This window comes from Bombina bombina, unplaced genomic scaffold (genome assembly GCF_027579735.1).
Source record: "Bombina bombina isolate aBomBom1 unplaced genomic scaffold, aBomBom1.pri scaffold_747, whole genome shotgun sequence".
Taxonomy (NCBI): domain Eukaryota; kingdom Metazoa; phylum Chordata; class Amphibia; order Anura; family Bombinatoridae; genus Bombina; species Bombina bombina.
In genome coordinates, this window is record NW_026512547.1 from 64,237 (window position 1) to 91,651 (window position 27,415).

General features: G+C 41.9%; 1 protein-coding gene across 1 annotated transcript in view; it reads left to right on the forward strand.

Moving 5' to 3' along the window:
• Window positions 1-9,585: 9,585 nt before the first annotated feature.
• The window catches only part of LOC128644387 (PH-interacting protein-like), a gene marked incomplete at its 3' end in the record, with an annotated part of 122,279 nt that continues 104,449 nt past the window's right edge, over window positions 9,586-27,415 (forward strand). Inside the window, exons 1-2 of the mRNA XM_053697015.1 lie at window positions 9,586-9,601; window positions 10,249-10,369. Coding sequence (XP_053552990.1) covers window positions 9,586-9,601; window positions 10,249-10,369 — 137 coding nt within the window. The remainder of the gene's footprint in view (window positions 9,602-10,248; window positions 10,370-27,415) is intronic.

Consider the following 27,415-nt stretch of genomic DNA (forward strand, 5'->3'; position numbering starts at 1 on the left):
TAGGGGAGGTGTTAGCGGCTCTGAATGATTGTAACACAGTTGCAATACCAGAGAAAATGTGTAGGTTGGATAAATATTTTGCAGTACCGACGAGTACTGAGGTTTTTCCTATACCTAAGAGACTTACTGAAATTGTTACTAAGGAGTGGGATAGACCCGGTGTGCCATTCTCACCCCCTCCGATATTTAGAAAAATGTTTCCAATAGACGCCACCACAAGGGACTTATGGCAAACGGTCCCTAAGGTGGAGGGAGCAGTTTCTACCTTAGCTAAGCGTACCACTATCCCGGTGGAGGATAGCTGTGCTTTTTCAGATCCAATGGATAAAAAGTTAGAGGGTTACCTTAAGAAAATGTTTGTTCAACAAGGTTTTATATTGCAACCCCTTGCATGCATTGCGCCGATCACGGCTGCAGCGGCATTCTGGATTGAGTCTCTGGAAGAGAACATTGGTTCAGCTACTCTGGACGACATTACGGACAGGCTTAGAGTCCTTAAACTAGCTAATTCATTCATTTCGGAGGCCGTAGTACATCTTACTAAACTTACGGCGAAGAATTCAGGATTCGCCATTCAGGCACGCAGGGCGCTGTGGCTAAAATCCTGGTCAGCTGATGTTACTTCTAAGTCTAAATTGCTTAATATACCTTTCAAAGGGCAGACCTTATTCGGGCCCGGGTTGAAAGAGATTATCGCTGACATTACAGGAGGTAAAGGCCATGCCCTGCCTCAGGACAAAGCCAAAGTTAAGGCTAGACAGTCTAATTTTCGTTCCTTTCGTAATTTCAAAGCAGGAGCAGCATCAACTTCCTCTGCACCAAAACAGGAAGGAGCTGTTGCTCGCTACAGACAAGGCTGGAAACCTAACCAGTCCTGGAACAAGGGCAAGCAGGCCAGGAAACCTGCTGCTGCCCCTAAAACAGCATGAATTGAGGGCCCCCGATCCGGGATCGGATCTAGTGGGGGGCAGACTTTCTCTCTTCGCCCAGGCTTGGGCAAGAGATGTCCAGGATCCCTGGGCGCTAGAGATAATATCTCAGGGATACCTTCTGGACTTCAAATACTCTCCTCCAAGAGAGAGATTTCATCTGTCAAGATTGTCAACAATCCAGACAAAGAAAGAGGCGTTTCTACGCTGCGTACAAGAGCTCTTGTTAATGGGAGTAATCCATCCAGTTCCACGATCGGAACAGGGACAGGGGTTTTACTCAAATCTGTTTGTGGTTCCCAAAAAAGAGGGAACTTTCAGACCAATCCTGGACTTAAAGATCCTAAACAAATTCCTAAAAGTTCCATCGTTCAAGATGGAGACTATTCGGACAATTTTACCTATGATCCAAGAGGGTCAGTACATGACCACTGTAGATTTAAAAGATGCTTACCTTCACATACCGATTCACAAAGATCATTATCGGTACCTAAGGTTTGCCTTCCTAGACAGGCATTACCAGTTTGTGGCTCTTCCATTCGGATTGGCTACAGCTCCAAGAATCTTCACAAAGGTTCTGGGTGCTCTTCTGGCGGTACTAAGACCGCTGGGAATCTCGGTAGCTCCATACCTAGACGACATTCTGATACAAGCTTCAAGCTTTCAAACTGCCAAGTCTCATACAGAGTTAGTGCTGGCATTTCTAAGGTCACATGGATGGAAGGTGAACGAAAAGAAAAGTTCACTCGTTCCACTCACAAGAGTTCCCTTCCTGGGGACTCTTATAGATTCTGTAGAAATGAAGATTTACCTGACAGAGGACAGGCTAACAAGACTTCAAAGTGCTTGCCGCACCCTACATTCCATTCAACACCCGTCAGTGGCTCAATGCATGGAGGTAATCGGCTTAATGGTAGCGGCAATGGACATAGTACCCTTTGCACGCTTACACCTCAGACCACTGCAACTGTGCATGCTAAGTCAGTGGAATGGGGATTACTCAGACTTATCCCCTTCTCTGAATCTGGATCAAGAGACCAGAAATTCTCTTCTATGGTGGCTTTCTCGGCCACATCTGTCCAGGGGGATGCCATTCAGCAGACCAGACTGGACAATTGTAACAACAGACGCCAGCCTTCTAGGTTGGGGTGCCGTCTGGAATTCTCTGAAGGCTCAGGGACAATGGAGCAGGAGGAGAGTCTCCTGCCAATAAACATTCTGGAATTGAGAGCAGTTCTCAATGCCCTCCTGGCTTGGCCCCAGTTGACAACTCGGGGGTTCATCAGGTTTCAGTCGGACAACATCACGACTGTAGCTTACATCAACCATCAGGGAGGGACAAGAAGCTCCCTAGCTATGATGGAAGTATCAAAGATAATTCTCTGGGCAGAGTCTCACTCTTGCCACCTGTCAGCAATCCACATCCCGGGAGTGGAGAACTGGGAGGCGGATTTCTTAAGTCGTCAGACTTTTCATCCGGGTGAGTGGGAACTTCATCCGGAGGTCTTTGCCCAAATACTGCGACGTTGGGGCAAACCAGAGATAGATCTCATGGCGTCTCGACAGAACGCCAAGCTTCCTCGTTACGGGTCCAGATCCAGGGATCCAGGAGCAGTTCTGATAGATGCTCTGACAGCACCTTGGGACTTCAGGATGGCTTACGTGTTTCCACCCTTCCCGTTGCTTCCTCGATTGATTGCCAGAATCAAACAAGAGAGAGCATCAGTGATTCTAATAGCACCTGCGTGGCCACGCAGGACTTGGTATGCAGACCTGGTGGACATGTCATCCTGTCCACCTTGGTCTCTACCTCTGAAACAGGACCTTCTGATACAGGGTCCCTTCAAACATCAAAATCTAACTTCTCTGAAGCTGACTGCTTGGAAATTGAACGCTTGATTTTATCAAGACGTGGGTTTTCTGAGTCAGTTATTGATACCTTAATACAGGCTAGGAAACCTGTTACCAGAAAGATTTACCATAAGATATGGCATAAATACCTATATTGGTGTGAATCCAAAGGTTACTCTTGGAGTAAGGTTAGGATTCCTAGGATATTGTCTTTTCTACAAGAAGGTTTAGAAAAGGGTTTATCTGCTAGTTCATTAAAGGGACAGATCTCAGCTCTGTCCATTCTGTTACACAAACGTCTGTCAGAAGTTCCTGACATCCAGGCTTTTTGTCAGGCTTTGACCAGGATTAAGCCTGTGTTTAAAACTGTTGCTCCACCATGGAGTTTAAACCTTGTTCTTAATGTTTTACAGGGCGTTCCGTTTGAACCCCTTCATTCCATTGATATAAAGTTGTTATCTTGGAAAGTTCTATTTTTAATGGCTATTTCCTCGGCTCGAAGAGTCTCTGAATTATCAGCCTTACATTGTGATTCTCCTTATTTGATTTTTCATTCGGATAAGGTAGTCCTGCGTACTAAACCTGGGTTCTTACCTAAGGTAGTTACTAACAGGAATATCAATCAAGAGATTGTTGTTCCTTCTTTATGCCCAAATCCTTCTTCAAAGAAGGAACGTCTACTGCACAACCTGGATGTAGTCCGTGCTCTAAAATTTTACTTACAGGCAACTAAGGAATTTCGACAAACGTCTTCTCTGTTTGTCATTTACTCTGGGCAGAGGAGAGGTCAAAAAGCTTCCGCTACCTCTCTTTCTTTTTGGCTTCATAGCATAATTCGTTTAGCTTATGAGACTGCTGGACAGCAGCCTCCTGAAAGAATTACAGCTCATTCTACTAGAGCTGTGGCTTCCACTTGGGCCTTCAAGAATGAGGCCTCTGTTGAACAGATTTGCAAGGCTGCAACTTGGTCTTCGCTTCATACTTTTTCCAAATTTTACAAATTTGACACTTTTGCTTCATCGGAGGCTATTTTTGGGAGAAAGGTTCTTCAGGCAGTGGTTCCTTCTGTATAAAGAGCCTGCCTATCCCTCCCGTCATCCGTGTACTTTTGCTTTGGTATTGGTATCCCAGAAGTAATGATGACCCGTGGACTGATCACACTTAACAGAAGAAAACATAATTTATGCTTACCTGATAAATTCCTTTCTTCTGTAGTGTGATCAGTCCACGGCCCGCCCTGTTTTTAAGGCAGGTAAATATTTTTTAATTTATACTCCAGTCACCACTTCACCCTTGGCTTTTCCTTTCTCGTTGGTCCTTGGTCGAATGACTGGGGGTGACGTAGAGGGGAGGAGCTATATGCAGCTCTGCTGGGTGAATCCTCTTGCACTTCCTGTTGGGGAGGAGTAATATCCCAGAAGTAATGATGACCCGTGGACTGATCACACTACAGAAGAAAGGAATTTATCAGGTAAGCATAAATTATGTTTTTTTCTGATGTGTGACGCCAAAACCTCCATTGTTATGATAAATAAGGCCGGGGACAGGGGACAGCCCTGACGTGTTCCGTTTCGGATGGGAAGGGGGAGAGACAAGACTCCGTTAACTTTAACCATAGCTGAAGGGTCGGCATATAAACTAAAAATTCTATTAACCATTTTTTCTCCGAATCCTATATTTAGCATTACTTTTTCCAGAAACTTCCAATTTAGCCTATCGAAAGCTTTTTCAGCATCCGTAGATATTAAAATTGATGGGATATTTTTAAATTTTACATAATCTATTAATTGGAGTACCCTAACCGTGTTATCTCGGGCTTCCCTATTAGGGACAAATCCCGCTTGATCTACGTGTATTATCTCAGGAAGGATTTTATTGATTCTAGCTGACAGTATTTTAGAATATATCTTTAGATCCGAATTCAGCAGTGAAATTGGCCTATAATTGCTAGTTAAATTTGTAGCTTTATTGGGTTTGGGGATTACTGTTATATGTGATAAAAGAAACTCTTTGGAAAATGCCCCTTGATCATCGATTGAATTAAATAAAGTGGTAAGGTGAGGCGTTAGAATGTCTTTAAACGTTTTATAATATTTGTTGCTAAACCCATCCGGGCCGGGGCTTTTACCTGCAGGTAGGGAGTCTATTGCTGTCATGACTTCCAAGGAGGATATAGGAGCCTCCAATGCTGCTTTTTTGTCTGTCTCTAGGGATGGGAGGTCAGCTTGGGTGATGTATCTTTCCATGAGCATATCTACATCTGGAGTGTGAGTTTTGGGAATGTTATATAACCCTTCATAATATTTCCTGAATGTCTCAGCTATCGTCTCACTATCTGAGACATGATTTGTTTCATCGATGGCTATTTCTCTAATGTGGTTGTAAGATGATTTTTGTTTGAGAGTTCTAGCTAGACAGGCACCTGCCTTATTACTTTCCGTAAAGTATATTTTACTAAGGTATAAAGCTCTTTTATGAGTCTCCTCCTGTAGGAGGTTTCTTAATTCTAGTCTTATCTCCTGTCTTTTCTTTGAGATGATGGTGTCAGCTGGGTTAAGCTGATGTAGTCTATCGATGTCTTTTAGTTTATTTAGCAGGGATCTATATTTCTGTTGGTATATTTTTTTGAGGGAGGCCTGAATTTTGATAAATTCTCCCCTCAGTACCGCCTTGTGAGCGTCCCAAATAACTGTGGGGTTCTGTTGTTTGCAGGTGTTGTGTGTGAAATACTCTTCCATAGCTGTTGCAATTTTCTTAACCACCTCAGGTTTGTGAAGTAGTGATTCATCAAGGCGCAACAGGTAAGGGACCACCGGCATGGATGACCAAACCAGATCCATGGTAACCATGGAGTGATCTGACTATGCATTTGGGACTATATCCGTGTTAGAGACCATTGGTAGGCTATTCTGGTCTATTAATAGGTAGTCTATTCTCTAATAAACTTGTCTTGGGTGGGAATAGAAAGTGTATTGACGGTAGTCTGGGTGTAATGTGCGCCATGCATCCAAAAGGGTTAACTCCCATAGGTATTTGTCCATTTTAATAGAGTCTCTTCTAGACCTAACCCCTCTAGGATGTGAGCTATCTAGTTGTGGATCTAGTAGCGTATTAAAATCTCCCCCTAACAAAACTGTACCTTTTTTAATATCCATTATTCTGTTTATCACTTTTCTTATAAAGGGGAGCTGGTTCTGATTCGGGCAATATACATTGGCCAGTGTCACCGGCCTATTATACATAATACCTACTAAGATCACAAATCTACCTTCCGGGTCTACTTCCTTTTGAATGAGTTGGAATGGGACCTTTCTGTGTAATAGTATACCTACTCCTTTATTTTTTGAGTTTGCTGAGCTGAAATACCCAGTAGGATATATATTTGAGCTACATCTCGGTTGCTTATTTATGTCGAAGTGGGTTTCCTGCATAAAAATTATATCCCCCTTGTGTCGTTTAAACCAACTAAGTGCCATTGACCTTTTGTTTGGGGAGTTTAGGCCCTTCACGTTCTGTGAGAGAATTCTTATCTTATGAGCCGCCATTAGGGAATTTTAAATGACTTGTAGCAACAGAAGAAAGAAAACATCAGGTAAATCTGACTAGCTTGTAAGTAGACAAAATAGTAAATTACATTTTTACAACTCACCCAAGGAGAACCCTCCGTCCTGTGGAAGAAAATGTGCATTAGGTTATGTAGAGGACATGTAGAATAGAGATCAATAGAACTGGTATTTAAATTTCGCACTGACCTAAACAATAAAAAACAAAAACAAATAAGAACATATTGACAACAACAAGACATATTAACTTTTTGATCCATACTAATGGCGCTCCGCTCCAAAAGAACATTCGAGCGGGTCGCCAGCAGTAGTCCGCTGAATACAGCGGCTAGGGATCTGTGAGCTACAACTTGTAGCAGAGGGATCATGTGCTAGACATGACTCACAACTTGCATAGTAGCAATAATTAAACAATAAACACAGCTAAGCCAACATAAGTGTTGAGGCTTTCTATATCAATAAGAAACTATTATAACCTAAGGATAAACAATAGGTTACTCTGATACTAAGATTTCCTTCAGTTAGGATCACTGTTCATTAGCAATGACTTTGACCATCAAACAATCGATTATAGTTCAAGAGATGAGCTTGCCAGGAGCTCAGGTGATGAGACTGCTGGAGGTATGCTCGGATGCCTTATCCCCTGCTCCTCTTTGGCGTTTTCTGTTTACTTTGACCCATGGTTGTCTTTGCTCTCTGGGACCAAGAGGGTTATAGGGATTGTCTTTCTCCTCTCTTGTTAGAGAGGGCAGGGATGGTTGGGCTATGCCGAGTTTGGAGCAGAAGTCTGCGATGTCATCAGGGCCCCGGTAAATAACAATTTGGTTTTCTTTTTCTACACGTAGGCAGAAGGGGAATCCCCATCTATATTTGATACCTAAGTCCTGCAGGTGCAGGGTGAGATATCTGGCTTCTCTGCGTTTTATAAGCGTTTGTGGGCATAGGTCAGGGTAAACTTGCAGGCTGCTTTCTTCAAATTGTGATTGTTTCATCTTTCTGGCTGCAACCAATACTTTTTCTTTATCTTCAAATTGGTGAAATCTGAGAATTACGTCCCTTGGGGGAGCGCCGTCTTTTGGAAGTTGACGAAGGGCCCTATGTTCTCTGTCTAGTTGTAACTCTTGGTCCGCCTGAGTACCAAGGAGGTGTTGAAAGAATCTTTGTAAAAAGGGCCCCAGTTGGGTTTGCGTAACCGTCTCCGGTATTCCCCGGATTCTTAGGTTCTGACGGCGCCCCCGGTTATCAAGATCCTCAATATGATCCTGCAGAAAATTGATAGTGGCTCCCTGGGCTTTTAGCTGTTCAGCCATATGTTCTGAGTCAGTAGCTAGGGTGTCTGTTGTTTCTTCCAACTGTTCCACTCTGTGCCCTAACTGTGATATATCAGATTTTACTTCTGCCAGGCCCTCCTTAATAAGCTGGCTCACCTGGAGTATTAATTGCGAGAAGTCCTCTTTAGAGGGCAGAAGTTTAAGGTCAGCTTTGGTTATAGCGACTGTGTCGTCTTCTGCTTGGTCCCCGTTTTTAGAATTTACAGATTGTGAGGATGGGGTAGTTTCAGTGTTTTCCGTGTCAAGGGTTTTAAAATAGGCATTCATTTTGTTAGATTTATCCGGCTTCCCAGATTTCCTAGCAGCCATGGTGTTGATGCTCTGCCTGTGATTAATTAGCAGGATCTTGCAATATCCAGAGTAGTAAATAGTAGCAGAGAAGGGGTTGCCAGGTTTTAAATGCACTTTTTTAATGACATATACACGTGTGCTCTTTGATATGTATAACCATTCATATAGTTCTGAAGATTTATATCTTGTAAATTACAGTTCAGAAGTAGGTAGTAAAAATGCAGCCTGAAGTATATAAGGATTTGGTTTTTATAACATTTTGTCAGTTCTTAACTCATCTTGGTTTGAATCTTTAAAGTATTTTGGCGACAAGGGAAACTTTTATCATCCTGGGCACCTAAGCCACTGTCAGAATGAGTTCTATAAGGCCCTTTCAGCGGATTGAATATCTGTGCAGTCCATTCCACTGTAGCATTGAGTATTAATGCTTGTTAGTCTAAGTGTCTCCTATGCTGCTGTTCTGGCATTGAAACAGGGTCTGCGGCCTTGATATGCAAATTTAGTGCTGCGTGCAAAGTAAAGTCTATGATGCACTTACTTATTGCGCTCTCGTCGGGTCTCCCACCGGAGTTGTTATCATCCGCTCTCGGTCAGTGTGCTTCTACTTAGTCCCGGGTCGCCTAGTGTTGTTCCCCAGTCGATGCCTTTGGCATAATGTATGTTATGCTGGCTTTCTATGTTGCATTAAGGCCAGTTGTTAGCGGAGCTCCGGTCTCAAGCGGCCATTCTCTCGGCGCGCTAGCTCCGCCCCCCCAATTCCTTATTTTTTATGCTTTCGCACTTTTTTCTTATCACCCCACTTCTTGGCTATTCGTTAAACTGATTTGTGGGTGTGGTGAGGGGTGTATTTATAGGCATTTTGAGGTTTGGGAAACTTTGCCCCTCCTGGTAGGAATGTATATCCCATATGTCACTAGCTCATGGACTCTTGCTAATATGAAAGAAATGAATTTATCAGGTAAGTTCTTACATAAATTATGTTTTTTTTTTTTCATTATAAGATTAAAACTTTGTTTTGGGTTGTGGATTATTTTTTCGGCGGAATTGGCTGTCTTTATTTTATCCCTCCCTCTCTAGTGACTCTTACGTGGAAGTTCCACATCTTGGGTATCTGCTATCCCATACGTCACTAGCTCATGGACTCTTGCTAATTACATGAAAGAAAACATAATTTATGTAATAACTTACCTGATAAATTCATTTCTTTCATATTAGCAAGAGTCCATGAGGCCCACCCTTTTTGTGGTTGTTATGATTTTTTTGTATAAAGCACAATTATTTCAATTCCTTATTTTTGATGCTTTCGCTCCTTTCTTATCACCCCACTTCTTGGCTATTCTTTAAACTGAATTGTGGGTGTGGTGAGGGGTGTATTTATAGGCATTTTAAGGTTTGGGAAACTTTGCCCCTCCTGGTAGGAATGTATATCCCATACGTCACTAGCTCATGGACATTTGCTAATATGAAAGAAATGAATTTAACAGGTAAGTTCTTACATAAATTATGTTTTTCCGTATGACCTGTCATCAATGGGCCCATTGGCAGAATCACAAGTGTCTGCTAATTTGTACGTCCCTGTCTAATAACCCGTGGATGTGACCTTGGTCGCTTCAGGCCACTATGAACCCTCGACCGGGTAGGGCTACTGCCTAGTGACTTTACGCTCTTCTTTGCACACTTTAACAATGTTCTACTGATTTGATGTGTTTGCCTCAGCGGAGGTTTCTGTTGGGAGAAAGGTTCTACAAGTGGTGGTGCCTAGTGCTTAGAACTGCCTTCCCTCCCGAACATTTGTGTACTTCTCAGCTTGGGTATTGGTTTCCCATAGATTATGAATGTTTCTTGTGGACTATTACTGCCAATAGAAGGAAAATAAAAAAAATTCTATCTGATAATTTAGTTTCCTTCTTGGCAGTGAGAGTCCAAGCCGCTGCCATAAGGCATTATGTGTAGTGGTGGAAGTCATTTGCATCTCTGTACCCCTTGTCTCTCTCTTTACTTTTCCTTATCCTCGGCTTGAACTGCTGGGAGGGATATTTAAGCTTTGTTGGGGTGTCTTTGCCTCCTTCTGTTGGCCGGGTTTGGTTATTCCCATAGGTTATGAACGTTTCTTGTGAACTCTCACTACCAAGAAGGAAATTAAATTATCAGATGAGAATTATTTTTATTTTTATTGTTGCCAATTAATTTGTGGCTAGCTTTGTCCTGGTTAGGATGGAATGCCCTATACATATATATGGTGTGTGTGATACTTATTTTTTTTTTGTCTCATAATATTTTTAGATATTAGTTCTGCATTTATTGCACCAGTGGATCTCCAAGCCTATCCAATGTACAGCACCGTTGTTGCATATCCAACTGATCTCAGTACCATCAAACAGAGGCTAGAAAACAGATTCTACAGGTTAGTTACATCTGAATTGCATTTAGCAATGGCGATCACATGTAGTGCCCCTTGAATATTCCTTGTTATATTATAGGACGAAAAAGTCAAAATTAACCTTTCCTGATTCAGATTGAATGTGCTATTAAAAAAATCACACTTCCGAATTTACTTGCATAATAAAATTTACTTTTTTAGAAACTCCTTTCCAGATAATGTAAAAATTTTACGAACAAAGTTTTAGGGGGTGGTAATGCTCATGAACATAATATGTAAATACTGAAAATCTAAAATTTCTCAATCCGCGATAAAATATCACAGTTCATCCAGATATGGAGGTCCAGTCCTCTAGGACGGCTCCTCTTCATAAGGTTTGGGATCACCGGAAGAATTCTAAAAAGAAAAGCGTAAAGGGCACCTCATAGTGCAGACAGGTGTGGCAGATGCATAACAGCAGTTTAAAAAATCCCAAATGGATAACACTCTCTTTTAGTTGGCACTATATGATGAATAGTGCAGAGAAGGCAAGCTGATTATTACAGTCACCAGCAGATTGACACTCCGGTGAGCTCCTCCCAAATTCCTGTTGATTCCAAATCTTCTTGGCTTTAGGCAGGGTAGGACACACCAGGGTATAACAGAGCAGCCAGTCTTACACAATTATAACTGGATAAATAAAAACTGATTCACTTTCGATTGTCCAATAGGATCACTTGTAGACCCTATCACGTCACCACAATGCAGCAAAATAATTTTGTATGCAATAGTATTTTTTATGAAATGCAGCCATCGAGGATGTTATACGAATAGGTATTTTATTTTGTATGACCTGTACTTTAATGTATATTTTATGTATATTGTGTTGTTTTTATGATTGAGACATCTACAAGCAATCAAAGGGATTTTAAACCCCAAATTTTTCTTTCATGATTCAGATAGATAATGTAATTTTAAACAACTTTCTAATTTACTTCTATTGTCTAATTTGCTTCATTATTTAGATCCTTTGTTGAAGAAATAGCAATGCAGATGGGTAAGCCAATCACACGCGGCATCTATGTGCAGCCACCAATAAGCAGCTACAGAGGCCTATCTATATATGCTTTTTAACAAAGGATATCAAGAGAATGAAGCAAATTAGATAATAGAAGTGAATTAGAAAGTTGTTTAAAATTGCATTCTCTATCTAAATAATTAAAGAAAGAATTTGTGTTTCATGTCCCTTTAACATCTCTATGGCAACAGACCTTAGGGATAATGCATATAGGGAGTGCAAGCTTATTCCTAAAACATGCCTGATGAAACGGCTCATTGTTGAGCTGAGAAACTAGTTGTATGCTGTTTTGTAACTTGATTTTATTAAAAGTTTTTATTTTTCCAGTTAAAATTGTGTAAGATTGGCTGCTCTGTTATACCCTTAAGTGTCCTAACCTTAAGGGTGCCTTCACCAGATTGGAATGGGATTTTTTGCACCAAACCTTGATAGAATTTGGATTTTCTGGCAATTTCTTAGATTTAATCTCAAATGTATACTCTGATGCTAATGCCACCATTCTGATAAACAGCAACATTTCAGCACCCTTTCCACTATACAGAGGGACTAGGCAAGGGTGTCCGATGTCACCACTCCTCTTTGACCTAGCTTTGGAACCACTTGCATTAAAATTGAGGAACACCTTGATTGGTTGTAAAATGGAAAAGGAGATTTTCCAGATATCTCTGTTAGCGAATTATCTCCTGCTATGTGTAACTACACCTGATGAACAAATTAAGGAGATAATCACTTATTTAGAGACTTATGGAAAAGTATCAGGGTATAAAATCATTTTTTCTAAATCAAGTGTACTATGGCTAAAAAAGTTTAACTCTAATATTGATCATCCATTTCTAGAAACACAACTTCTTAAATACATAGGGATTTTACTGTCCTCTTCACCGGAAGAATTGGTATAAAGATAATATAACAAAGATTCTAGACAATAGTATTAATAAACTAAAAAGTTGGTCTAGCTTTCCTCTCTCACTTTCTGGTAGGGTAGCAGCTTACAAAATGTTCATCCTTCCAAAGATTTTGTACATCTTAGGAATGTTACCATTACTAATTAAACACCAGGATTCTAGATTTTTTTTTAAAGCATTACATGATTTCCTATGGCAGGGCAGAAAGCCCAGGATCAAATTGAATACATTATACCTCCCTTATAATAGAGGGGGCCTAGCTTTACCCAATCTATTGCTATACAATTATGCTACTCTTTTGAGATTCCCACTAAACTGGCTATTTCAAACAACGAAGTTGACCAATCGAAATCTAGATAACAGACTATGTGAACCCTATCTCTTAACTTTGTTCTTCATGCCTCTAATAAAGAATTAGGAAAGAAAATGTATCATTACCCCCTGTTAAGAGATATTCTTAAAGCATGGAGGTCCTCTATGAAACTGTTGCAAATAAATGTTAGTAGTTCTAAATGATTACCCCTACTAGGGAATGTTCAGTTTCCTCCAGGTCTGAAATATACAGTGTTTCGGAGATGGAAGGAATTTAATATAACTAATATTGGGCATTTGTGTAACCTAAAGGCTAAAAAGAGATATAATTTCTCTTGTAAAGGTGTATCCAGTCCACTGGTTCATCCATTACTTGTGGGATATTCTCCTTCCCAACAGGAAGCTGCAAGAGGACACCCACAACAGAGCTGTCTATATAGCTCCTCCCCTAACTGCCACCCCCAGTCATTCTCTTGCAGCTCTTGACAAGAAAGGAAGTATCAAGAGAGATGTGGTGACTTAGTGTAGTTTTTACCTTCAATCAAAAGTTTGTTATTTTTAAATGGTACTGGCGTTGTACTGTTTTTACTCTCAGGCAGAAATTGGAAGAAGACTTCTGCCTGGAGGTTTGATGATCTTAGCGGTTTGTAACTAAGGTCCATTGCTGTTCTCACACATAACTGAAGAGTATGGAAAGAAAACTTCAGTTGGGGGGACGGTCTGCAGATTGCCTGCTTTGAGGTATGTTCAGTATATTTTTTTCTAGAGAGATGATAAGGTCTAGAAAATGCTGACAGTGCCTGGTATATTTAAGGTAAGCCTGATACAGTGATTTAACAACGACTGGGATCATGCTTGCAAAAAGGGATAATATTCATGTTAATACCTATATTACTTAGTGTAAAAACATTTGCATGATTTATAAATAAAAACGTTTTTTCTCTGAGGGTGATAAATCTTTATTTGGGGCCTAATTTCCACATGGCTTGTTAGATTACTCCTAGGAGTACTTTTTTAAGGCCCTCTGACTTTGAGTGCATGGTGGGAGGGGCCTATTTTCATTTTCAGTCTAAAACATCCAGCTTCCCTGAAGGAGTCCTCTGGCTTATAGGACCTCTATAGAGGGTTTTGTTCCTGCAAAAATCGTTTTTAAGGGCAGGTAGGAGCCACAGCACAGCTGTGGCAGTGTGTTTGACTGTTAACAGGTTTAATGTTTTTCTAATTCGTTTTTGGGCCTAAGGGGTTAATCATCCATTTGCAAGTGGGTGCAATGCTGCTTTAGTCCCTTATACACACTGTAAACATTTCGTAGTGTTTACTACTTTTTTTTCCACTGTTTTGCAGTTTATGTGGTAGTTTTTTTTCTCTTAAAGGCACAGTACCGTTTATTATTATTGTTTTTTCACATTTATTAAAGTGTTTTCCAAGCTTGCTTGTCTCATTACTAGTCTGTTAAACATGTCTGACATAGAGGAAACTCCTTGTTCATTATGTTTAGAAGCCATTGTGGAACCCCCTCTTAGAATGTGTATCAAATGCACTGACCTTTCTATAAGTTATAAAGACCATATTATGGCTTTTAAAGATTTATCACCTGAGGTTTCTGAGACTGACAAAAGGGAGGTTATGTAATTTAAAGTTAGGAGAAAGAGGTATCGTGTGGCACACTTGTTAAAGAGCCTAAATAGCTGTACCGTAGGTTAGCACGAGGTATATAGGTATTTAAAATATAACTTTTATTATAAATAGGACTAAAAAAATTATACACACAAAAATATTTTGATTTTAAATTAAGAACATAAATGTAGCTGAAGAGAGAGGGGGGGATGACCATATAAAGTGTATTAACTCTGTACCATCATATCAATCCTATTCAGCTAGGACACACTGTGTCATAGGATGTTAGCAACAAAATTAAGTTGTAGGGTATAATAACACTTGGACACCAATAGGGGTAACAGCAATAAAAAGCTACATCAGATAAATTGGGATACTTGGTTAAGTGATATAATCAGTTAAAAAATTAGGGTTAGTTCCAAAAGAAACTGCCCTATAGTGAAAATACTAGTAGACTTGCTTCTTTTGTGAGCGATTACAATGAAAGAAGTGTTTCCCATAAATTGGGATGGGAATATTCACAATAATTATCTATTTGTAAATAGTAACCCTGGTGTATATTGACAAATATGTTAGATTCATATAAAGAACAGTGTCAGTGTTTTATTATTGAATCATTAGTAGAGTTTAGACAATGCTTGAGCCAGATAGACTGGCAACTCTTTATTCAACACAATAAATTGTATGAGTTTGTGTCAGGCTACCACCAGGATTATCAGTTAGGTAGTTAAATACTATGGGTACCAGGGACACCCGTATAGATTAGTGATATTAAAACATAATTTAGATGGTTCTAGGACTTTACAAAGGTGCCTAAAGCACAGAACACATACTGCTACCAAAAAAAATTTCTTGTAGATTAACTAGTACATATAACTGTGCAAAGAGCACACAATCATCAGATCGTTTAGGTAGTAGGTAGTGTAAATTCGTTCTAGAAGTGAGTAACACCACAAATATTTTCTATAAGGTGCTAGTTTTAGCGGTGCATACAGCACATTTGGTTTCTGTTTTAAAATTTAAATGTCTAGTGCAGCAATGTGGAGGTATCTCATGCTAATGGTTTCTTTCAGCCACCAGAGCGGTTAGCTCCTGTTGAATGCTAGATCTAGCAATGCATACTGCACATTATTTATCCTTATAAAAGTATAGGAGTCTGGTGTAACAATGTGGGAGCATATAATGCTGTTATTAAATGGTTAACACCAGAATAATCGCTATATTTTGGTTGCTAGATTGAGCAATGTATACAGCATGTTATATATCAATTATAAAGTTTTGTAGAGGCGACTGGTGCTGCTATTATCAATCAACCACTAGAGCGAGTATTATACAAAACAAGTAACCCTGGTTTCCCCATGCGTATTACCCACTAACTAACATGATCAGCAAAATTTAAGGTATAAACCATAAGTATACTAATTTTTTAAACAAAGTCACAAAAGAAGCAGTGCGAACGCCTGACGCGCGTTTCGCCAACTGCTTTGTCAAAGGGAGGTTATGCCATCTAGCTCTCCCCACCTGTCAGAACCTATAACTCCCGCTCAAGGGATGCCAAGTACATCTAGCGCGTCCAATGCCTTTACTTTACAAGACATGGCGGCAGTTATGAATCATACCCTCACAGAGGTATTGTCCAAACTGCCAGGGTTACAAGGAAAGCGAGACGGCTCTGGGGCTAGAACAAATACAGAGCTCTCTGACGCTTTAGTAGCTATGTCTGATATACCCTCACAATGTGCAGAAGTTGAAGCAGGAGAGCTTCTATCTGTGGGTGACTTCTCTGATTCAGGGAAGGCGTTACTTCAGTCTGACTCTGAAATGACAGCATTTAAATTTAAGCTTGAACACCTCTGCGTGTTGCTCAGGGAGGTTTTAGCGACTCTGGATGACTGTGACACCATTGTAGTCCCAGAGAAATTGTGTAAAATGGACAAATACTTTGCAGTGCCTGTTTACACTGATGTTTTTCCAATCCCTAAGAGGTTTTCAGAAATTATTACTAAGGAATGGGATAGACCAGGTGTGCCGTTCTCTCCCCCTCCTGCTTTTAAGAAAATGTTTCCTATAGATGCCGCTACACAGGACTTGTGGCAGACGGTCCCTAAGGTGGAGGGAGCAGTCTCTACCCTAGCTAAGCGTACAACTATTCCTGTCAAGGACAGTTGTGCTTTCCTAGATCCTATGGATAAGAAATTAGAGGGTTTCCTTAAGAAAATCTTTATACAACAAGGTTTTATTCTCCAGCCTCTTGCATGCATTGCCCCAGTCACTGCTGCAGCGGCTTTCTGGTTCGAGTCTCTGGAGGAGGCTTTACAGGTAGAGACCCCATTGGATGATATCCTTGACAGGCTTAAAGCTCTTAAGTTAGCCAATTCATTTATTTCTGACGCCGTTTTCATTTAACCAAGCTAACGGCTAAAAATTCAGGTTTTGCCATTCAGGCACGTAGGGCGCTATGGCTTAAATCCTGGTCAGCTGATGTCACTTCAAAGTCTAAACTTCTCAATATCCCCTTCAAAGGGCATACCCTATTTGGGCCTGGACTGAAGGAGATCATTTCTGATATTACTGGAGGAAAAGGCCACGCCCTTCCCCAGGATAGGTCCAACAAGTTAAGGACCAAACAGACTAATTTTCATTCCTTTCGAAACTTCAAGAGTGGCGCAGCTTCATCTTCCTCTTCTACAAAACAAGAGGGAAATTTTGCCCAGTCCAAGCCAGTCTGGAGACCTAACCAGGCTTGGAACAAGGGGAAACAGGCCAAAAAGCCTGCTGCTGCCTCTAAGACACCATGAAGGAGTAGCCCCCGATCCGGGACCGGATATAGTGGGGGGCAGACTTTCTCTCTTCACCCAGGCTTGGGCAAGAAACATCCAGGATCCCTGGGCTCTGGAGATTGTTTCCCAGGGATATCTTCTGGATTTCAAAGCTTCATCTCCAAAGGGGAGATTTCATCTCTCACAATTATCTGCAAACCAGATAAAGAGAGAGGCATTCTTACATTGCGTTCAAGACCTACTAGTTATGGGAGTGATCCACCCAGTTCCAAAGGAGGAACAGGGGCAGGGCTTCTATTCAAATCTGTTTATAGTTCCCAAGAAAGAGGGAACTTTCAGACCAATCTTGGATCTCAAGATCCTAAACAAATTTCTTCTGTTATGTGTGATCAGTCCACGGGTCATCATTACTTCTGGGATATTATCTGCTCCCCTACAGGAAGTGCAAGAGGATTCACCCAGCAGAGTTGCTATATAGCTCCTCCCCTCTACGTCACCTCCAGTCATTCTCTTGCACCCAAAGACTAGATAGGAGGTGTGAGAGGACTATGGTGATTATACTTAGTTTTTAGAACTTCAATCAAAAGTTTGTTATTTTACAATAGCACCGGAGCGTGTTATTACCTCTCTGGCAGAGTTTGAAGAAGAATCTACCAGAGTTTTTCTTATGATTTTAACCGGAGTAGTTAAGATCATATTGCTGTTTCTCGGCCATCTGAGGGAGGTAAAAACTTCAGATCAGGGGACAGCGGGCAGTTGAATCTGCATTGAGGTATGTAGCAGTTTTTATTTTCTGAATGGAATTGATGAAAAAATCCTGCCATACCGTTATAATGAACATGTATGTATACTCTACACTTTAGTATTCTGGGGATGGTATTTCACCGGAATTACTCTGTAAAAGTACATTAAACCTTTTATTAGGTATTTTTCATGTTAAACGTTTTTGCTGGAATGTAGAATCGTTTGCATTAATGAGGTACTGAGTGAATAAATATTTGGGCATTATTTTTCCACTTGGCAGTTTGCTTGTGTTAATTATGACAGTTTCGTTTCTCTCTCACTGCTGTGTGTGAGAGGGAGGGGCCGTTTTTGGCGCTCTTTGCTACGCATCAAAAATTTCCAGTCAGTTTTTCTGCATGATCCGGTTCATCTCTAACAGAACTCAGGGGTCTTCAAACTTCTTTGAAGGGAGGTAGATTCTCTCAGCAGAGCTGTGAGACTTATATAGTGACTGTGATTTAAAACGTTGCTCTGTAATTTTTATGTTTAAAATTTAATTAGTGTTATTTTACTAATGGGAACAAACCTTTGCTAAAAAGTTGTGTTGTTTGTTAAGAGTGATGTTATAACTGTTTTTCAGTTCATTATTTCAACTGTCATTTAATCGTTTAGTGCTTCTGAGGCACAGTACGTTTTTATTAAATAAAATGGTAACCGAGTTGCATGTTTATTGCTAGTGTGTTAAACATGTCTGATTCAGAGGAAGATACCTGTGTCATTTGTTCCAATGCCAAGGTGGAGCCCAATAGAAATTTATGTACTAACTGTATTGATGCTACCTTAAATAAAAGCCAATCTGTACAAATTGAACAAATTTCACCAAACAGCGAGGGGAGAGTTATGCCGACTAACTCGCCTCACGTGTCAGTACCTGCATCTCCCGCCCGGGAGGTGCGTGATATTCTGGCGCCTAGTACATCTGGGCAGCCATTACAGATAACATTACAAGATATGGCTACTGTTATGACTGAAGTTTTGGCTAAATTACCAGAACTAAGAGGCAAGCGTGATCACTCTGGGGTGAGAACAGAGTGCGCTGATAATTCTAGGGCCATGTCTGATACTGCGTCACAGCTTGCAGAGCATGAGGACGGAGAGCTTCATTCTGTAGGTGACGGTTCTGATCCAAACAGATTGGATTCAGATATTTCAAATTTTAAATTTAAATTGGAAAGCCTCCGTGTATTACTAGGGGAGGTTTTAGCAGCTCTCAACGATTGTAACGCTGTTGCAATACCAGAGAAAATGTGTAGGTTGGATAAATACTTTGCGGTACCGGCGAGTACTGACGTTTTTCCTATACCTAAGAGATTAACTGAAATTGTTACTAAGGAGTGGGATAGACCCGGTGTGCCGTTCTCACCCCCTCCAATATTTAGAAAGATGTTTCCAATAGACGCCACCACACGGGACTTATGGCAAACGGTCCCTAAGGTGGAGGGAGCAGTTTCTACTTTAGCTAAGCGTACCACTATCCCGGTGGAGGATAGCTGTGCTTTTTCAGATCCTATGGATAAAAAATTAGAGGGTTACCTTAAGAAAATGTTTGTTCAACAAGGTTTTATATTACAACCCCTTGCATGCATCGCGCCGATCACGGCTGCGGCAGCATTTTGGATTGAGTCTCTAGAAGAGAACCTTAGTTCAGCTACGCTGGACGACATTACGGACAGGCTTAGAGTCCTTAAACTAGCTAATTCATTCATTTCGGAGGCCGTAGTACATTTAACCAAACTTACGGCTAAGAATTCAGGATTCGCCATTCAGGCACGCAGGGCGCTGTGGCTAAAATCCTGGTCGGCTGATGTAACTTCTAAGTCCAAATTACTTAATATACCTTTCAAGGGGCAAACTTTATTTGGGCCCGGTTTGAAAGAAATTATTGCTGACATTACAGGAGGTAAGGGCCACGCTCTACCTCAAGACAAAGCCAAAGCTAAGGCTAGACAGTCTAATTTTCGTCCCTTTCGGAATTTCAAAGCAGGAGCAGCGCCAACTTCCACTGCACCAAAACAGGGAGGAGCTGTTGCTCGTTACAGACAAGGCTGGAAGCCTAACCAGTCCTGGAACAAGGGCAAGCAGGCCAGTAAACCTGCTGCTGCCTCAAAGACAGCATGAACCGAGGGCCCCCGATCCGGGACCGGATCTAGTGGGGGGCAGACTCTCTCTCTTCGCCCAGGCTTGGGCAAGAGATGTCCAGGATCCCTGGGCGCTAGAGATCATATCTCAGGGATACCTTCTAGACTTCAAATTCTCTCCCCCAAGAGGGAGATTTCATCTGTCAAGGTTGTCAACAAACCAAATAAAGAAGGACGCGTTTCTACGCTGTGTACAAGATCTATTATTAATGGGAGTGATCCATCCGGTTCCGCGGTCGGAACAAGGACAAGGGTTTTACTCAAACCTGTTTGTGGTTCCCAAAAAAGAGGGAACTTTCAGGCCAATCTTGGATTTAAAGATCCTAAACAAATTCCTAAGAGTTCCATCGTTCAAAATGGAAACTATTCGGACAATCTTACCCATGATCCAAGAGGGTCAGTACATGACCACAGTGGATTTAAAGGATGCTTACCTTCACATACCGATTCACAAAGATCATTACCGGTATCTAAGGTTTGCCTTCTTAAACAGGCATTACCAGTTTGTAGCCCTTCCATTCGGATTGGCTACGGCTCCAAGAATCTTTACAAAGGTTCTGGGTGCCCTTCTGGCGGTACTAAGACCGCGAGGAATTTCGGTAGCTCCGTACCTAGACGACATTCTGATACAAGCTTCAAGCTTTCAAACTGCCAAGTCTCATACAGAGTTAGTTCTGGCATTTCTAAGGTCGCATGGATGGAAAGTGAACGAAAAGAAGAGTTCTCTCTTTCCTCTCACAAGAGTTCCATTCTTGGGGACTCTTATAGATTCTGTAGAAATGAAGATTTATCTGACAGAAGACAGATTAACAAGGCTTCTAAATGCATGCCGTGTCCTTCATTCCATTCAACTCCCGTCAGTAGCTCAATGCATGGAGGTGATCGGCTTAATGGTAGCAGCAATGGACATAGTTCCCTTTGCACGCCTACATCTCAGACCGCTGCAATTGTGCATGCTGAGTCAGTGGAATGGGGATTACTCAGATTTGTCCCCCACTCTGAATCTGGATCAAGAGACCAGAAACTCTCTTCTATGGTGGCTTTCTCGGCCACATCTGTCCAGGGGGATGCCGTTCAGCAGGCCGGACTGGACAATTGTAACAACAGACGCCAGCCTTCTAGGTTGGGGCGCTGTCTGGAATTCTCTGAAGGCTCAGGGACAATGGAGTCAGGAGGAAAGTCTCCTGCCAATAAACATTCTGGAATTGAGAGCAGTTCTCAATGCCCTTCTAGCTTGGCCCCAGTTAAAGACTCGGGGGTTCATCAGGTTTCAGTCGGACAACATCACGACTGTAGCTTACATCAACCATCAAGGAGGGACAAGAAGCTCCCTAGCAATGATAGAAGTATCAAAGATAATTCGCTGGGCAGAGTCTCACTCTTGCCACCTGTCAGCAATCCACATCCCGGGAGTGGAGAACTGGGAGGCGGATTTCTTGAGTCGCCAGACTCTTCATCCGGGGGAGTGGGAACTTCATCCGGAGGTCTTTGCCCAAATACTTCAACGTTGGGGCAAACCAGAGATAGATCTCATGGCGTCTCGCCAGAACGCCAAACTTCCTCGCTACGGATCCAGATCCAGGGATCCGGGAGCGGTTCTGATAGATGCTTTGACAGCACCTTGGAACTTCAGGATGGCTTATGTGTTTCCACCCTTCCCACTGCTTCCTCGATTGATTGCCAAAATCAAACAGGAGAGAGCATCAGTGATTCTAATAGCGCCTGCATGGCCGCGCAGGACTTGGTATGCAGATCTAGTGGACATGTCATCCTGTCCGCCTTGGTCTCTACCTCTAAGACAGGACCTTCTGATTCAGGGTCCATTCAAACATCAAAGTCTAACTTCTCTGAAGCTGACTGCTTGGAAATTGAACGCTTGATTTTATCAAAACGTGGTTTTTCTGAGTCGGTTATTGATACCCTGATACAGGCTAGGAAGCCTGTTACCAGAAAGATTTACCATAAAATATGGCGTAAATACCTATACTGGTGTGAATCCAAAGATTACTCCTGGAGTAAGGTTAGGATTCCTAGGATATTGTCTTTTCTACAAGAAGGTTTAGAAAAGGGTTTATCGGCTAGCTCATTAAAGGGACAGATCTCAGCTCTGTCCATCTTGTTACACAGGCGTCTGTCAGAGAATTCAGACATCCAGGCCTTTTGTCAGGCTTTAACTAGGATCAAGCCTGTGTTTAAAACTGTTGCTCCGCCATGGAGTTTAAACTTAGTTCTTAACGTTTTACAGGGTGTTCCGTTTGAACCCCTTCATTCCATTGATATAAAATTGTTATCTTGGAAAGTTCTATTTTTAATGGCTATTTCCTCGGCTCGAAGAGTCTCTGAGTTATCAGCCCTACATTGTGATTCTCCTTATCTGATCTTTCACTCAGACAAGGTAGTTCTGCGTACTAAACCTGGGTTCTTACCTAAGGTAGTCACTAACAGGAATATCAATCAAGAGATTGTTGTTCCATCCTTGTGTCCAAATCCTTCTTCAAAGAAGGAACGTCTTCTACACAATCTGGATGTAGTTCGTGCCCTCAAGTTCTACTTGCAGGCAACTAAAGATTTTCGCCAAACTTCTTCCCTGTTTGTCGTTTATTCTGGACAGAGGAGAGGTCAAAAAGCTTCTGCTACCTCTCTCTCTTTTTGGCTTCGTAGCATAATACGTTTAGCCTATGAGACTGCTGGACAGCAGCCTCCTGAAAGAATTACAGCCCATTCCACTAGAGCTGTGGCTTCCACTTGGGCCTTTAAGAATGAGGCCTCTGTTGAACAGATTTGCAAGGCTGCAACTTGGTCTTCGCTTCATACTTTTTCCAAATTTTACAAATTTGACACTTTTGCTTCTTCGGAGGCTATTTTTGGGAGAAAGGTTCTTCAGGCAGTGGTTCCTTCTGTATAATGAGCCTGCCTATCCCTCCCGTCATCCGTGTACTTTTGCTTTGGTATTGGTATCCCAGAAGTAATGATGACCCGTGGACTGATCACACATAACAGAAGAAAACATAATTTATGCTTACCTGATAAATTCCTTTCTTCTGTTGTGTGATCAGTCCACGGCCCGCCCTGTTTTTTAAGGCAGGTACATATTTTTTAAATTATAATTCAGTCACCACTACACCCTTGGTTTCTCCTTTCTCGTTGGTCTTTGGTCGAATGACTGGAGGTGACGTAGAGGGGAGGAGCTATATAGCAACTCTGCTGGGTGAATCCTCTTGCACTTCCTGTAGGGGAGCAGATAATATCCCAGAAGTAATGATGACCCGTGGACTGATCACACAACAGAAGAAAGGAATTTATCAGGTAAGCATAAATTATGTTTTCTCTGGGTCCCATCCTTCAAGATGGAGACTATTCGAACCATACTACCTATGATCCTTGAGGGTCAATATATGACTACCGTGGATTTAAAGGATGCTTATCTACATATTCTGATACACAGGGATCATCATCAGTTTCTCAGGTTCGCCTTCCTAGACAGGCATTACCAGTTTGTGGCTCTTCTCTTCGGGTTAGCCACGGCACCAATAATCTTTACGAAGGTTCTAGGCTCCCTTCTGGCGGTTCTAAGACCGCGGGGTATAGCAGTAGCCCCTTACCTAGACGACATCCTGATACAGGCGTCAACTTTTCAAATCACCAGGTCCCATACGGACATTGTTCTGGCATTCCTAAGGTCTCACGGGTGGAAGGTGAACAAAGGAAAGAGTTCTCTCTCACCTCTCACAAGAGTTTCCTTCCTAGGAACTCTGATAGATTCAGTAGAAATGAAGATTTATCTGACAGAGGTCAGGTTGTCAAAACTTCTAACTTCCTTCCATGCTCTTTATTCCATTTCTCGTCCGTCAGTGGCTCAGTGTATGGAGGTAATCGGATTAATGGTAGCGGCAATGGACATAGTTCCGTTTGCCCGCCTACATCTCAGACCACTGCAACTTTGCATGCTCAATCAGTGGAATGGGCATTACACAGATTTGTCCCCTCTATTAAATCTGGATCAAGAGACCATGGATTCTCTTCTCTGGTGGCTATCTCGGGTCCATCTGTCCAAGGGAATGAGTTTCCGCAGGCCTGAATGGACTATAGTAACGACAGATGCCAGCCTTCTGGGCTGGGGTGCAGTCTGGAATTCCCTGAAGGCTCAGGCTCCTTCCGATAAACATTCTGGAACTAAGAGCGATATTCAATGCTCTTCAGACTTGGCCTCAGCTAGCTGCGGTCAGGTTCATCAGATTTCAGTCGGACAACATCACGACTGTAGCCTATATCAACCATCAGGGGGGGAACAAGGAGCCCCCTGGCAATGTTGGAGGTTTCAAAGATAATTCTATGGGCAGAGGTTCACTCTTGCCATCTCTCAGCTATCCATATCCCAGGAGTAGAGAACTGGGAGGCGGATTTTTCATCCAGGGGAGTGGGAGCTCCATCCGGAGGTATTTGCCTAGTTGATCCAACTTTGGGGCAAACCAGAACTGGATCTCATGGCGTCTCGTCAGAACGCCAAGCTTCCTTGTTACGGGTCCAGGTCCAAGGATCCCAAGGCAGCGCTGATAGATGCTCTAGCAGCGCCCTGGTCCTTCAGCCTGGCTTATGCGTTTCCTCTGCTCCCTCGTCTGATTGCCAAGATCAAGCAGGAGAGAGCTTCGGTGATCTTGATAGCCCCTGCGTGGCCACGCAGGACTTGGTATGCAGATCTGGTGGACATGTCATCCTTTCCACCATGGACTCTGCCGCTAAGGCAGGACCTTCTACTTCAAGGTCCCTTCAAACATCCAAATCTAATTTCTCTACGTCTGACTGCTTGGAGATTGAACGCTTGATTCTATCAAAGCGTGATTTTTCCGAATCGGTCATTGATACCTTAATTCAGGCTCGAAAGCCTGTCACCAGGAAAATCTATCATAAGATATGGTGTAAATATCTTCATTGGTGTGAATCCAAGGGTTACTCATGGAGTAAGGTCAGGATTCCTAGGATATTATCTTTTCTCCAAGAAGGATTGGAGAAGGGTTTGTCAGCTAGTTCCTTAAAGGGACAGATTTCTGCTCTGTCTATTCTTTTGCACAAACATCTGGCTGAGGTTCCAGACGTTCAGGCGTTTTGTCAGGCTTTAGTTAGGATCAAGCCTGTGTTTAAACCTGTTGCTCCGCCATGGAGTTTAAATTTAGTTCTTAAAGTTCTTCAAGGGGTTCCGTTTGAACCTTTGCATTCCATAGATATTAAGCTTTTATCTTGGAAAGTTCTGTTTCTTCTGTTATGTGTGATCAGTCCACGGGTCATCATTACTTCTGGGATATTATCTGCTCCCCTACAGGAAGTGCAAGAGGATTCACCCAGCAGAGTTGCTATATAGCTCCTCCCCTCTACGTCACCTCCAGTCATTCTCTTGCACCCAAAGACTAGATAGGAGGTGTGAGAGGACTATGGTGATTATACTTAGTTTTTAGAACTTCAATCAAAAGTTTGTTATTTTACAATAGCACCGGAGCGTGTTATTACCTCTCTGGCAGAGTTTGAAGAAGAATCTACCAGAGTTTTTCTTATGATTTTAACCGGAGTAGTTAAGATCATATTGCTGTTTCTCGGCCATCTGAGGGAGGTAAAAGCTTCAGATCAGGGGACAGCGGGCAGTTGAATCTGCATTGAGGTATGTCGCAGTTGTTATTTTCTGAATGGAATTGATGAAAAAATCCTGCCATACCGTTATAATGAACATGTATGTATACTCTACACTTTAGTATTCTGGGGATGGTATTTCACCGGAATTACTCTGTAAAAGTACATTAAACCTTTTATTAGGTATTTTTCATGTTAAACGTTTTTGCTGGAATGTAGAATCGTTTGCATTAATGAGGTACTGAGTGAATAAGTATTTGGGCATTATTTTCCACTTGGCAGTTTGCTTGTGTTAATTATGACAGTTTCGTTTCTCTCTCACTGCTGTGTGTGAGAGGGAGGGGCCGTTTTTGGCGCTCTTTGCTACGCATCAAAAATTTCCAGTCAGTTTTTCTGCATGATCCGGTTCATCTCTAACAGAACTCAGGGGTCTTCAAACTTCTTTGAAGGGAGGTAGATTCTCTCAGCAGAGCTGTGAGACTTATATAGTGACTGTGATTTAAAACGTTGTTTAAAATTTAATTAGTGTTATTTTACTAATGGGAACAAACCTTTGCTAAAAAGTTGTGTTGTTTGTTAAGAGTGATGCTATAACTGTTTTTCAGTTCATTATTTCAACTGTCATTTAATCGTTTAGTGCTTCTTGAGGCACAGTACGTTTTTATTAAATAAAATTGTAACCGAGTTGCATGTTTATTGCTAGTGTGTTAAACATGTCTGATTCAGAGGAAGATACCTGTGTCATTTGTTCCAATGCCAAGGTGGAGCCCAATAGAAATTTATGTACTAACTGTATTGATGCTACCTTAAATAAAAGCCAATCTGTACAAATTGAACAAATTTCACCAAACAGCGAGGGGAGAGTTATGCCGACTAACTCGCCTCACGTGTCAGTACCTGCATCTCCCGCCCGGGAGGTGCGTGATATTATGGCGCCTAGTACATCTGGGCAGCCATTACAGATAACATTACAAGATATGGCTACTGTTATGACTGAAGTTTTGACTAAATTACCAGAACTAAGAGGCAAGCGTGATCACTCTGGGGTGAGAACAGAGTGCGCTGATAATTCTAGGGCCATGTCTGATACTGCGTCACAGCTTGCAGAGCATGAGGACGGAGAGCTTCATTCTGTAGGTGACGGTTCTGATCCAAACAGATTGGATTCAGATATTTCAAATTTTAAATTTAAATTGGAAAACCTCCGTGTATTACTAGGGGAGGTCTTAGCAGCTCTCAACGATTGTAACGCTGTTGCAATACCAGAGAAAATGTGTAGGTTGGATAAATACTTTGCGGGTACCGGCGAGTACTGACGTTTTTCCTATACCTAAGAGATTAACTGAAATTGTTACTAAGGAGTGGGATAGACCCGGTGTGCCGTTCTCACCCCCTCCAATATTTAGAAAGATGTTTCCAATAGACGCCACCACACGGGACTTATGGCAAACGGTCCCTAAGGTGGAGGGAGCAGTTTCTACTTTAGCTAAGCGTACCACTATCCCGGTGGAGGATAGCTGTGCTTTTTCAGATCCTATGGATAAAAAATTAGAGGGTTACCTTAAGAAAATGTTTATTCAACAAGGTTTTATATTACAACCCCTTGCATGCATCGCGGCGATCACGGCTGCGGCAGCATTTTGGATTGAGTCTCTGGAAGAGAACCTTAGTTCAGCTACGCTGGACGACATTATGGACAGGCTTAGAGTCCTTAAACTAGCTAATTCATTCATTTCGGAGGCCGTAGTACATTTAACCAAACTTACGGCTAAGAATTCAGGATTCGCCATTCAGGCACGCAGAGCGCTGTGGCTAAAATCCTGGTCGGCTGATGTAACTTCTAAGTCCAAATTACTTAG